General features: G+C 39.3%; 1 protein-coding gene across 1 annotated transcript in view; it reads left to right on the forward strand.

The window, feature by feature from the left end:
- Lrp11 (low density lipoprotein receptor-related protein 11) overlaps window positions 1-13,353 on the forward strand; it is a gene marked incomplete at its 5' end in the record, with an annotated part of 48,978 nt that extends 35,625 nt beyond the window's left edge. The window contains 2 exon segments of the mRNA XM_013517316.1: window positions 1,940-2,035; window positions 11,273-13,353. Of these exon segments, the coding sequence (XP_013372770.1) occupies window positions 1,940-2,035; window positions 11,273-11,427 (251 nt within the window).
- Between the last annotated feature and the right edge of the window lie 1,134 nt (window positions 13,354-14,487).

Raw genomic sequence — 14,487 nt, forward strand, 5'->3', positions numbered from 1 at the left:
AAGTATGAGCAAATGCATATGGGGCTGGGGATTTTGCTCAGCAGCATAGCGCCTGCCTGACAAGCTCACGAGGTCGTGAGTTCGATTCCCAGTACAAAAAAAAAAAAAAAAAAAAATGCATATGGTGCTGTGTACAAGTTCTGGGAATAAAACCTTGTATTTGTTAGCTGTGACTTGGAGAGCAGGAAAGCACTAGGAAGAGCTACCTTGGGTCAGTTCTGGGTTCTAATTCCAGCAGCTCCAGTTACTAGCTACGAGGTAATTAACTTCTCTAAACTACATTTCCTCACCTTTAGGAGGATAATGATACCTTCTCATTGTGTTGTGTGACTCCAGGGATTGCATGCTTGCCCTATGTGAATTTTTACTAGAATATTCAGAGTTCAGTGGTATTTACTAGGAAATCAGGGCAAGAGAACTGTAAGTGTGTAACAAAATAGTAAAGGTACGATGATGGTTCCACTACTGGATTTCTCTTCAGAATTAAGATGAACACATCACATCTTTATTGGGGAGAAGCAGAGGAGAGAACACTGTGAATGCAGTTATTTTATGTTTTTCTGTCAGCAGAAAGACAAGCCAGTTAATTCTTGGAGTAAAAATTGAGACTTAGTAAAATTTGGCATTATGTGTAGTCCTGAATCATTATTTTAAAATTTTCTAACCATGTGATCATCCCACTTTCAAATTTATTATTGGAGAGAAAGGTAAAGGAGAATGCCTAGGAGCAAGACCTGGGGAGGAAGAAAGGAATGGAGAAGCACTACACAGTGGATTTAAGTAATTTAATAGTTTGAGTTCCAACCTGTGGTCAGGGCTTCTACTTTTATATGCAGGCAGATCATGGGGTTTGTTTTTTTTTAATATACCACCTTTGATTTGTCTTATTTTAATGGCAGAAGTTATGAATATTTCTGCTGGTTCCACATAAGTAAAGAAGCTTTAAAAGTCGTTTGGTTTTTCAATAATATTCCTCACATGTGAAGATCATGTCTAATTCATTCCCATGAAGCAACTGTGATATTCAAAAATCAACTTGAAATCAGAGTACAGCATGAGACTAACTTCACCAGCTCATTAGGTATTATACTGTCAACAGAATCTACACACAAATGCTATAAATTACTGGATGGGAAATGACAGAAAGGTACACCCTTGGCTCATCAGAACCTTAGGGTCAAAAGTCTAAGATTTTATTTTTCTTGATATTTTCCCTCAATATTATATAACTGATTAGAAGAATTAAGTAATGCATCATTAAACCAGCAGTTCTGGTTTCCACTGACAGGCAGCCGGATATACCTGACCTTGAGTCTCTGCCCTGGGACCCTCTTCACTCTTTATGTGAAGCTGCGCAGTAATCTGTGCTGCACCTAACAGGAAAAATTGAGCTATTAATACCTGACCAGCAGGGTTGTGGTGAGAAAGTGCCATGGCAAGTCTGTGTGCTTCATGTGTGTTCATTCTCAATTTTTCAAAGGAGGCTCTCTTTTGACTGTTTCTGCTTCCCAGGCCTGACGTCCAGAGACTCCTTTGACCTTCCCGGATGAGGCTTCTCCTTCCTTCCGAGGTGGAGAGGGCAGCTCCGGTACCAGGAGCTGCTTCCCTCTCTCTGCCCAGTGTTTCATCTAGCCACATATCCCGCTTGATCAGACTGGTCTCATCAGCCAGCATTTTAGTATCAAACATAAGCCTATATTTGTTTGAAAAATAAATCATGCAAGTCCTTTCTCTAAGTCCATCTTTGAAAAAAAGAGGCTGGGGCTGGGGCAGGGGATGTAGCTCAGCGGCACAGCACCTGCCTGGCAAGTGCAAGGTCCTGAGTTCGATTTCTGGGACCAAAAATAAAATAAAAACTAAGAAAATAAGGCTGTATTTCCATTTGTACTTCCTGAAGTTTCTATGTGTCTTCAACACATGTTCCCTTTGTTTTCCACAGATAGCATTTCCTCAGGGAAGAACAGAAATGAGGAAAATTTTACTTTTGAGTCCAAGAGCCATCGAGGAAGGGGGGAACACCCAGCTCCTGAAGCAGGTAAGCACACACTTTGAAAATGCATTGCAGAGTAGAGATAGCTTCATAACTGCATGTGCTATGGTTGAGGGTATCAGGTGAAGCCCTGAGAGTTTGGGGCAGGTGCAGCGATCCATGGGCCAGAAGAACTGTCTTCTCATCGGTTTTGTCACCGTGCTTCATAGAGCTCTCTGGACGTCAGTTTTCTTTCATACACCTTGCCAGGTATGACTTCTGTATGCAGTCGTACTTGTGGCACAGAGTTAAGGACTGCCACAGTTCAAGTCCTGGCTCCACCACCACGCTCAGTGACCTTGGACAGGTCCTTACCTGTGTGGGTCCCCATTTCCTCACTGCTGAGATGAGAATAGTTACTACACCTGCCTCATAGGGTTAAGGGGAACAAATGGAACAGTTAATATAAGGCATTTAGTACCCTGTGAGCTCATCCATCTGAGGATAATGATATAAACAGTATAAATGATGGCTGTTATTATTGTGATATTTATGATGCAGAAAGGGACCTAGTGCTCGCTGTGTCTCAGTGCTCCAGTAACAAATACTGAAAGCAGCAGAACTAGAGAAAGGGTAGAGGAGGTAGAAGGAAATTTTACTAAGTAAAACCGAATACCATAACTCTACAATTTTGACTGTTTACTTTGGACATAGTGCTATAGAAAGGCAGGCTTTAGACCTAAATCCCACAAACTAATCAGTAAAAGGAAATCTAGGAGCACAAATGTGATTCTTAAATTATAGAGTAAAACATTGAGAAAATTTTTCTTTTACTTTTGTAACATCTACATAATACTAAAATACAATTTTTTTTGTTTTTGTTGAGAGAGGGTCTCACTATGTAGTTCATGCTGGCCTTCAACTCACTATGTGGCCCAGGCTCGGTTCAAACTCGGGTGATTGTCCTGCCTCAACCTCACAAGTGTTGGGATTATAGGTGAATGCTACCATTCCTAGTTTAAAATATAATTTTTAAATGGAAAATGTCTAAGAATAATCTAGACGTTAAGTACCTGGATGCCCCCGACTCCAGTCTGCCGGCCTAGTGGACTTAGTCTGTCCTGAGATACTTGAATAAAAGGGTCCCTGTCCCCAGTCAACATCTTTCCCATGGTCAGAGGCTCCTGGCCATGGCCAGCTAAACATAGCATTTCCGCTTAATGTCTGGCACCCATTCTAACTGTTAAATATTTTGAATGTCACTTCCATTCATTATGGGCAGAATACATAATTCGTCACCTTACCTGATTACTGAGTATTTTGCCATGGTGTGTTTTAGAAGGGGCTGGAAAATTTTAAATCTCAGATTGCTCAAGCTAAAAATATTGAGGAACTGTGCCAACTAGGTTCTAAAAAGTTGAGAATAATTTTCAGTATTCTGGCAAGTACTGCTTCACAGAAGATTTCCATTTCTTTGTCCCTGTTCAGCAGGGGTCAGATTTGACAGTTCAGCAACCTTATATCTGACTTGGCAAATAGAACATTCTCCTTGATTGTCTGCCTGTGTTTTGTTACCACGGCTAAGTCTGAGCCCCAGAATGGGTTGGGGACTGCCACCAACAGCTTTCTTCCCCTTTAACCTAAACACTGATTCTCATCTTTGAACAAATCAGGGACATTTTCAGGTCTGGAAGCTGCCTTTTTTCTTGCCTGAATAAGCAAATCTGGGGCTGAGTGTTGTATTCCAGTTCATGGGATATTGTTTGGGGCACCTGGAATTTCTGTGAGGTTGGCTAGTCTTTTTTGGTCCTGTTCCTTTATAAAATATCCAACTTTATGTGGTTTGTGGCCAGAGGGAAAACTGACACCTTTGAGCCACTCAGCCCATTCAGAATCTCTCCCATCAAGTTAGTCTTATTTTTATTGGTACCTGTTTGCAGCACATAATGATTATATTCATCCTGGAGAGTTCATACTTGTATACAACACATCTTAATTCTTTTTCATCCCCTTCCCCTGACTTCATCCCCTGACCTCTATCTTTTGATTCCCTTCCCTTCTGCATAAGTTCTCTCTCCCTGTTTCCTATGATTTAACTTTTATTTTACTCTTTATGTATACCTTGGATTTCTCATGTAAAGTTTATATGTATGATTTATTTCACTTAACATTGTGGTCTCAGGGCTAGGGATATAGCTCAGTGGCACAAGTGCCTGCCTGGCAAGCACAAGGTCCTGAGTTCAATTTACAGTACCAGAAAAATAAAATAAAAATCAAACAAACAAACAAACATTGTGGTCTCCAGGTACAGCCATTTGCCTACAAATGATTCAAGTTTATCCTTTGTGGTAAAGTAGTACTCCATTGTGCATAAATACCACCCTTTCTTTATCCATTCGTCTGTTGTTTTGTTTGCTACATGTATTCCCTTTAACTGAAGGATTGCTAGATGAATTTTAAATACATAAAATCATGAATTTTAAATGTTTCAAAATATATGTATCTGTATCAGTTTGCTACCACCCACATCAAGATACTGAACAAAAATCGTACATATGAATACAACATAGCCTCTTAAATGTGAAATTTCTTATAACATCCTTGTCTTTGCCTAGTAGAAATGTTACTGTCCATGTGTCTTTAAACCCCTTTAACCTTTGTTTTATACAAATGTGAGTATCTCGGAGCAGAGACTGATTTTTTTTTTACTAAATTTGGATCTTATTAATTGGGAATTTAACTGGTTTATGAGTACAATTCACCTCTCTTTGCCAGTATCTTTTATGTAAATTTTAACACTTCCTTCTTTTTTTTTTTTTTTTGGCAGTACTGGGGATTGAACTCAAGACCTTGCACTTGGCAGGCAGGTGCTTGTGCCACTGAGCTATATCCCCAGCCCTTCCTTGATATTTTTGTTTTGCTGTTTTTTCTTGGTTTTTCACTTATTTTCAGTTCCACAAACATGGAATCTATTTTTGTCCACAACTCAATGACAAATTGATTTATATGAATTACTATCTGATGCAATAGTTACTGGTTTTCCCAATTCACCATGTTAAACATATCCATCCCTTTCCAACCAGTGGTTTGGAAATTTTCTCTTCACATTATTAGTATTACCATTATGAACTTGTTAGTTTTTTTGCAATAAAACTGTACCACTTTCTAATTTTGTCCAATTAACATTTAGAATGTCTTTTCTGTATTTTTTCCTGCCCACAGTGACAAAGCACTTTTATCTAACATATGTTTGGCTTAACAGTATGCATCTTCATAATATTATGTGGCAGAAATAAGATAGTATTAATTTGTCCAATACGTTGGATATTTGGCATGCACTTTGACAGTCTAAAACTACATAACTGAAAATTTTAGACCTAGCTTACAAGTCTGTTTTGCATCTAGGTTTATTATCCTCTGTATAACAGTTTTAGACATCATGTTCTTAACTAGTTTTAAACATCAAATCTTTCATATAAGTATCTCCCTGCTCTGTTTTAATTTTTCTGTTGGCCACAGTGAATCATTCAGCAAAATTTTCAGAAAAGGTTCTTGGTCGATGTACTTTCTTAACCCCCTGGTATCTCAGAATGTTTTCCAGTTGCCTTCATACACAAATGCTAACTTGGCAGGGTATATAAATCTTGGTTCAAAGTTATTTTCCTTTAAAACTCTGTAGATGTTGTTCCATTGTCTTCTGGCATTTAGAACTCAAGACAAAAATCTGAGGTCAGTCTGACTTTTGCCCCTTTATATTTGCAAAATTTTTTCTTTTTTTTTTTGGTTTTTTTCCAGTATCGGGAATCGAACTCAGGACCTTGCGCTTGCCAGGCAGGCACTGTGCCCCTAAGCTAAATCCCCAGCCCCGCAAAATTTTTTCTTTATCCGTGAAATTGAAAAAGTCCTGAGGATATGTCTAAGTGTTGCTTTTTTCTCATTAAAATTTAGAGGTACCCCATGAGCCATCTTCATTTGCAGGCCTACTTCATCCTTCAACTCTGGAAAGCTTTTCTTAGTTAGATCTTTATTGTTCCAGCTTCATTTCAGGTATTCCTATTACACCTAATTTGTATTTCCTGGATGGGTCCTCTATATCTTTTTCTCCTCTTTCTTAATTTCTTTAGCCTTTTCCTTTGCATGCTATGAGAATTTCTCTTGTCTCATGATGGAGCCCACTATGAAGCAGCCCTGAGCAGGACTTAAATTGATCAGTTGGCTTTTTCATGTGCACTTGTGAAGCTGTCCAAAGCCTAGGCCACTTGACTGGAAATGGGCAACAGATTCATAGTACGTGAACCCTATGAGTCACTAATCCCTACTAAAGCCATAATGGTAGATAAAGCCTGAAAGCCTCAAAGGATAGGACAAGATCACAGCCAAGGACACCTAGATCTCGATCTCAACTAGATAAAGACTATAGCCTCAGACATTTCATTCCTGGGTGGATTAATTTAATCCTTATTAAGGATTAACTTAATACCTTACTTGGAAAAGTCCTGGAGTAATTCCACCCTTCTTGAGTATACCCCTCCCTTCTTCTGATAACAAAATAAACGTGGGCTACCCAGGGAAATTCTTGGTCTTAGCCCTGAGAGAATCTCTAATTCTGTGAGAGGGCTTTGATCCTTCTGGAGCCCTGAAATCATTCCACTTGCCTTTTTTTATTTAGCCTTCGCTGTACACCCAATGGGGAGATTGTGGATCTGAGCAGCCTGCAATAACTAAGGATTATTATTAACCCGATAGTCTCATATTTACTTCAGCAATTTTATTATGTGACCAACCCTGCTTGTATGCTTCCTTCAAATGGAAGACCATGATCTCTTTCTTACATGTGATCACACCTGCCTGCTGTATAATTAAGCCCACATGGGTTAATGAACTCTTTTATAGGATGTTCAGTACTTTACAGATGATTGCTGTAGACTGACGCATCAGTATCAAGAGAAGGTATTTTCTTAATTATTTAGGTCTCTCCCTTGGTTGCACACTGTAGTCTTAACAACCTTTTCAATGGTTCTTCCCAGTGGGTCCAAAAATGTGGTCTTTCCAAGCACTGAAGTTGAAGGACCCTATTCATCTGTTTCTAAGATTTAGCTGTTATTAACTGTGTTGCTATAAACGTGGGTAGGCATTTATCACTGTAATATGATGTGTTTACCTCTTACAGGAAGATACCTAGAAGAGGAATAGCTGGAATGATTAGAATTTCAAGTTTAGCTTTTGTAGGGGGCTTTGTTTTGGTTTGGTTTGGTTTTGGTTTTGAGACAGGGTCTCACTATAGATTTACCTTTTTGAGGAATATCCATACTGATTTCATAATACCTGTACTAGTTTACATTCTCACCAACAATGTAGAAGGGTTCCATTTTCCATGCAGTTTCTCTGGCCTTTGTTATTAATAGATTTATTGATGATAGTGATTCTTTCTGGAGTAAGGTGGATTCTCAGTGTTGTTTTAATGTGCATTTCTCTAGGTAGGGAGATTATTTGGGGTTCTATATGCCTCACTTACCTGTATGTTTAATTCTTTCCCCATATTTGGAAAGTTTTCTGTTATTATTTCTGTCAACAGGTTTTTTATGCCAATCGTACTGTCTTCTGATTTTTCACTTACTCCAATCTTAGTCTTTTTTGTTTCATCAAGTAGCTACTGGATCCATTTTTTTTTTAATGTTCTATTCTTTTTAAGGTATATCTCAGTATATGATCACTGCATCAGCCCTATCTTCTAGTTCTGTTTCCCATACTTGAAATGTGTCACTTCTGTTTCCCATACTTGAATAGAATTTTTAATTAAAAATTAAAAATTAAAAATTTTTAATTTTTAATCTGGATTTGTGTGTGGTACCTTTTCATAAACTCCAATTCTTTGCTAAACTGATCATTCATATTTTATAACATTTTGTTTAGCTCAGATAGCTGTTTATTAGTGTCTTCTATACACTCACTGTTTTATTAAGTCCATTATATGTTTAGTTATATCTTCTTTGAGCTTGCCAAGCATCTTATTGATCTGTCTTTTATTTCCTCTATCACATCAAATAATTCAGCTGTGAGGCTTTTGATTCCCTTCCCATTGATAATCCATGTATTCACTTTGGGAGAGTTGTGAGTTTTTTGAGTCATTTTATTGTCTTCTCAGGTTTTTGTTGTTGTGTATGTTCATATGTATGTGCATGTGTGATGAGGTTTGTGGGTCAATTATAATGGAAAGACTGCTGCTAGTATAGAGACCTATTTAGTTACTTGCAGCTGCTTTTCAGCAATACACTCTGGATGTGGTTAACTATAGCCTTTTGCCCTGTCCCAATATTCAACGCCCTCCGTCAATTTGGGAAGGGAGGATGCAGGATAATTGGCCCAGCACCCAGTTCTCTAGGAATGAACCACAGTATTGTTAATGACAGAGATAACCCTGACAGTAGTATACAGAAAAGAAAATATGGAATGCTTCATGAATTTGCATGTCATCCTTGTGCAGGGGCCATACTAATCTTCTCTGTATCATTCCAACTTTAGTGTATGTGCTACTGAAGCAAGTAAGAAAGCAGTGATTCCTGTCACCTCTAGAGAGGTGAGATGTGTGGAATATATGCAAAAACACTAAAATAAAAATTCTAGGGAAAAATAAAGACACAAAAAAATAGGATAAAAATTCTAGGCATCCCCCAGGCATGGTGGTACATGCCTGTAATCCCAGCACAGGGAAGGCTGAGGAAGGAGCATCACAAGTTCAAGGCCAGCCTGTGTTACATAGTGAGCTCAAGGCCAGCCTGAACTACATAGTGAGACCCTGTTTCAAAACAACCAAAACAAAATTTGTTTAGGCATGGGTTTATCACAGGTTCTTAGCTTTCACAGTTCTCTAGAGGAACACTGGCCTCAGTCCAGTACTGAAAGCAACTTCCCCCTCCCCTCAGGCACAGGACTGTTCTAAAACTCTTGTTCAGCTTTACCTGGGTTTCTAAAACGTACCTTACAGTTTGAAAAGCCCTGTGTGTATAACCAGATCCAGGTCCTTGTGTTTTCAAGAGGCTTCCCTCGGACTCCTGGGGCCAGTTTTAGGACCAGAAAATCAAGGCTTCCTTGGGTGAACTTCCTCAGCTACACATCCCCAAACACAGAAATGTGCCTACCAGCACCCACCCTTCCTTCCTGTCCTCCAGCACTGAAGGAGCCGGTGTCCTCTTCCAGGGCCATCGCTTCCCAGTCTTCATGTAACCCCTTATTCCCTCGGGTACATTTCTCCATCATCTGTTAATTCTCTAGAGCTTAAAATGTGCTTTTCCACTGGCTCATTCCTCTGATGGCTGCAAACAAATTCAGCTCTCTGCATACAAAAAAAAAGTCCTTAGTCTTCAGTCTTCTGTAAATTAGTTGCTACTAGCTAAATGTCATGGGCTCTCCACACTTCTTGGTGTGTGACCTCTTCTTGGCATCTGACTCTGCAGAGCCCTTTCTCTGTGGGCTTGTCTTTTCCCTTCACTTCTACTCCCCTACTCGCCCTTCAGTTGTCCTACTATTGCTCTGACCTGTCTTCTAATTCTCGCTAGTCCTCTTCCGTCTGCACCATAGATAGTACTTCCCAAGACCTTGTTTGTGGCCCTCCCTTCTTCCTTTTTCTCTGGCATCCTCACTCACTTTCATGGCTGTAGGTACCACCTTTATGCTGAAGCCTCCAAGAACCTAGGGAAAAAATCCATCTGGATTGCCTATAAGCACGTTATTCTGAAAATGTAAAAAAAAAAAAGACCTCCCTACCCACCCCAAACAAGCTCCATCATGACATCAAATCACTCCTGCAAAAGTCTTACCAACCAAACAGATGGACCACTTCTTTTCACATCTGCACTTCATATGTAATTCTCTCATGGTAACTATAATACTTTGTTGCATTATTTTTCATTTAACACATTTTTGCTGGCTTGAAGACCAGTGGTACATTCACGACTCTCCCTTGATGCAGCTTGTACCACTGGTGATAGAAAGGGATCTAATCACTATTATCAGTCTTTTTACTAATAAAATGAATAAAGAGCTGTCCGATGGGACATCATATCTGTCCCACCAGTGGTTACACCACCTGGCAGTGAGGCATATGAATTACAGCCCACTGTGAACATGTTAAATGCCTATCTGCCTAAATTTTAAGTCATTCAGAAACAGTCTCATTTCCCTGTTGGGGAAACATACTATAGTGGCTAAGAGCACAAGCTCTGGAGCTGCCTGGTCTGGGGTGGTTTCCTAGCCCCCCCACTCATAATACATTAGGCAAGTCAATTGATTCTGATGCCTTCCCTCATTTGTAAAATGAATACAATAATATACCAGCTGTTGTGGTTGTTTTGAGTTCAGTGACTTCAACTATAAACCTGGCACTGTTTGTATTAGCTTATCCTTTGGGGGATCTTTTTTACTTATTTGACAGAAATTTATTATCTTTGATTGCTGGTACTCAGCTGACACATAGATGGCTATTGCTAATGTAGAATGAATAAATGAACAAAAGGAAGTGTTATAGAATCAGCTTACACAGTGGAGATGTTTGCTTCTCCAGTTCCACCAGTTTGTAGGCCATGCAGCTAAAAATAGATCTACCATATCATCTCCAGACCTGGCCTCACTACAGAATGGATCAGACTAAGAATAGAACCTGCTGAGCTTGATCAGGAGACTGATCTGGGGCATCCTGGTGCCTCTTCCAGACTCCACGAGCCTCTGAAGTCTGCTTCTAGTCACATGTCTAGGACTAACCCCACAGGGAAAAAAAAAAGAAATGTTTTCTTTACCAGCTGATAACCAGAGCTACACCAGCATATTTTGAGGTTAATTTTAAACAAAGATTCTACTGTATAAAAATAGAGTCCCTGGATTTAGAAAGGAAATAAATTTCTTCTGCCCTAACCAGATCCCAGAACTCAGGAGTTAGTTCATACCTAACAGAATGATCATTTATGAATCCATAATCTATGACTACAATGAAAAAATTTCCAAGGTTCAAAATGTCTGTTACAGTTGGATGCAAAGGTAACCTCACTGTGATACTTGTAACCACTGATGCCAAGCAAATTTTGTGGAAACCTAGTACAGAATTTGGTTTTGCAGCCTGGTTTGGAGAGCTAGACCTACAACATCCATTTTAGGCCAATTACCTAACCTCTTTGCACCGTAATCTGAAATAGTGGTAATGTTAGTACATGTTGAATTGTACAGGTTAAAGAAGAGTGTCCACCAAGCGCTGATTATATAGTAAACAGTAGCTGTCATTGACCTACCCCGTTCATTTCTAACCTTTCACAGGTGCAGTGCTGCCCCTGGCTCTGGGTTTGGCCATCACGGCTTTGCTCCTTCTCATGGTTGCCTGCCGACTACGACTGGTGAAACAGAAACTTAAGAAAGCCCGTCCCATTACATCTGAGGAATCCGACTACCTCATAAATGGGATGTATCTGTAGCAAATGTAACTTGCGGCAAGGACATGTTTTGCTTATAATTTATTCTTACATTTAAGTTCTGGTATTTACGACCTTTTATTTTTAACTGGGCGAAAGATTCTTCAAATTGCAAACCTTTGTCTTAGTTATTGTAGAAAGATTTTCCTTAGGGAGTATGTGTAACACCTGGAAATTTATGGAGGAATTCATGTGATTAAAGACATCTACCAATCTGGTTCTGATTTACTAGGCTGTCCCTGGAAACAGAAATTTGTAGTTAGCTGAGATTTAAAACAAAACAAAAAAAAGTATGTCAGAAGTTGGCCTCAGGATGGTGGTGCTTACCCTTGTCTTTGGAGAAGCCAACACTGGCCCCTGGCAGTGCTGGGTCACTTTAGGCTGGCTTCCCCTCATTCTGTAGCTGTTTTTCTTTCATCTCCAATGTTCTTCTGTTCTCTTCCCCTCCAGAACCTGTTTCTGACAGTGGATCTCAATGGCAGGTGTATATAAATTGGCAGGTGTATATAAATTACAAGCCTTTTCAACAGGCCATTGAGGCCTCAGGGGATAGGAACGTGGGTTCTTTCCGGTGCTTCTGATACCATGCGTGTAGTTTGCTGCCTCCTAAAGTTGATCTTTGGAGAAAATAAATGGATTTTAGGGTAGGAACAGCCCTAAGATAGTTATGAAGTGAAATGGGAAGCAGAGAATATGGTGGGCCAAAACTTTCAACAGAAACTTAGCTAAGGGCAAAGTAAGGACAGTTAATACTCTTGTTATTGCTGGTCAAAAACCACTCCATGGTCCAGAGCAAGCAACTCATTTATGTAATCATCAGTTTTCAACATTATTCTTTGTTAATAAAAAAGGAAAATGCAAATTCTACAGCAGAACATCAGTTGCGTTTCTGCAGCTTTATAAAAATGATACCCTATTTAAGTATCAGCAGATCCTTCATGCTAATGGAACCAGTAAGGTTTTTTCCTAAGACATTTTAATGCTATGTTTTAACAGCCAGCCACTAGTACATAGCTGGTATCTCAACCCTGTGTGAGGCTGAGGCAAGAGGAACCCAAGTTTGAGTCTCACCTAGGCAACTTAGTGAGACCCTGTCTCAAAATAAATAAAAAGGGGTGGGGGTGTAGCTCTGTGGAAAGGCACTGACTTCAACCCCCAGCATTCACTCCACGATAAGTTTTAATGTGCAGTCATTTAATGCCAGGCTTATGTACTAACAGGCAGAGGGCAATTTTCCACAAATTCATCTTTACTGAAATCTGACACCTAGCTTAGCATCCTCTCCCTTTTAAAACTGTAGGCATTTAAAGGCAAATTATTCCCATCATAGCTTAAAGCCAGAATGTATACATTCTAGAAATTATTCAAAGAGGAATATATAGTATGGTGCCTGTCTATCCTTACATGATGTTCCTATTTATACTTTCTTTTTACCTTAAAAGGGCAAAGCTTCTTAAACACTTGAACACTCTAGAGGGTAGTTTATTTTTAGATTGAAACTGAAGTAGATGGTTAATTTGAGTGTGGGGATATAACGTATCAACATTGAACCCTAACCCTAATTGGAAAATTCTAGAAAACAAAGAAATTAAGCATCATTTTTCCTGAGAAATTGCATTTTGTTTTTTAGAATTGAGCAGTGATAAAAAAATTTTTCAATGGCAGTTTAAGCAAAATCAAGGGTATAAATGAATTTAAGATGTTTGTACTCTATATGTGATACTGTGGAGTTTGTTTTTATATAGAAGAATGTCACCTATAGCCATACCCAATAAAATAAAAACTGATAAGGCACATATCTTTCAGCATATCTTTTATACCTGAAGAAATTAAACAAAACTTAGTATTGCTATGGTGTTGAAAATACTTGAGAAAAGTTGACCCTTGTGGATATAAACATTCCTTTAATAAACTGTATTTTATTCTTAAGCCTTTTTAAAAAATATTTTACTATAAATCTGTAAATTACTGATACTGACTGAGCTGCTACTATATTATTTGGATTTCATCATGCCAACCCTACTTTTCAAAGGAGGAGTATGAAGACTGGAGAAAATTGGCTGGCCTAGGGACATACAGAACATATCACAAGAGAATCAGTTTCTATGAAGTATTTATAGCAGATGGACAAGGACGTGTGTGCGCGCACGTGTGTGATGTTCTATGTAGACTGAACGCAGGGCCTTGCACACGCTACATAAGCACTCTACCACTGAGCTACACCTTTCTAAGAAAAGGCTCAGAAACCATCTTCCTAAAAACTTAAAACTTACTTGCTTTCATCCTCAGTACAAGCAGCCAACAGCCAATTCCTCCAAACCTTCCACAAAAGCATTTCAGTGTTTTACATCACCCAAGTACTAAATATGGCCTCTTCCATAGGAAAGAATTCATCTTTCTCCCAGTGGCTTGGCTTTTCAAGCCCTGTGATTTGGCCCCACAGCTGCCTATCATACTTCTCAACACCTCTCAGTCACCATGGCTGTTCTTGTTCTTTCGTTGCCCACAACCCAGACATACATGTGCATATTTCTGGTGTCCCTCAGTTTGACTGTTCAAGGCAGACACTGATAACGTCAGGTGGATTCCTCCTGTGGAACATAACAGTGTTCTGTGCCCTAGAACATGAGCAGTCCTTCCCGTCGATGTCCCCTCAGTCAGGCAGCTGTAGCATGTTGATGCTGCCCCTTAACATACGCATCTGAGCCTGAGCGTCTGAAGTCTGGCGTCAAACATGTGTAAATTTTGGTGTGCATTCTTTTTTGGACTACAATATACCACTTCCCTCCTGGCGGAGTCCACTTCCTCCCTAGTCCAATCATTTGTTTCCTGGACTTCAAGTTTTCTACATTTTGGGGGCTTTAAAATTGAAACTTTCAAACAACTGCTTAAGCTGAACATGAAAAGGCTCAGTTTGATGCTCATAAATGTCCTTATCTCACTAGCTTCTAAAGTATCTGTCTTATGTATTTTCTAGTTGGCTCTTGGTCCCATTCTCCCAGTTCTTTTGTCCTACTAGATTGTAGGATTGTACAGATAAAAAAATTTTTTAAGTTATAGCTA

The sequence above is a fragment of the Chinchilla lanigera genome, unplaced genomic scaffold, assembly GCF_000276665.1.
Source record: "Chinchilla lanigera isolate Chin_1 unplaced genomic scaffold, ChiLan1.0 scaffold00038, whole genome shotgun sequence".
In the NCBI taxonomy this organism is placed as follows: Eukaryota; Metazoa; Chordata; class Mammalia; order Rodentia; family Chinchillidae; genus Chinchilla; species Chinchilla lanigera.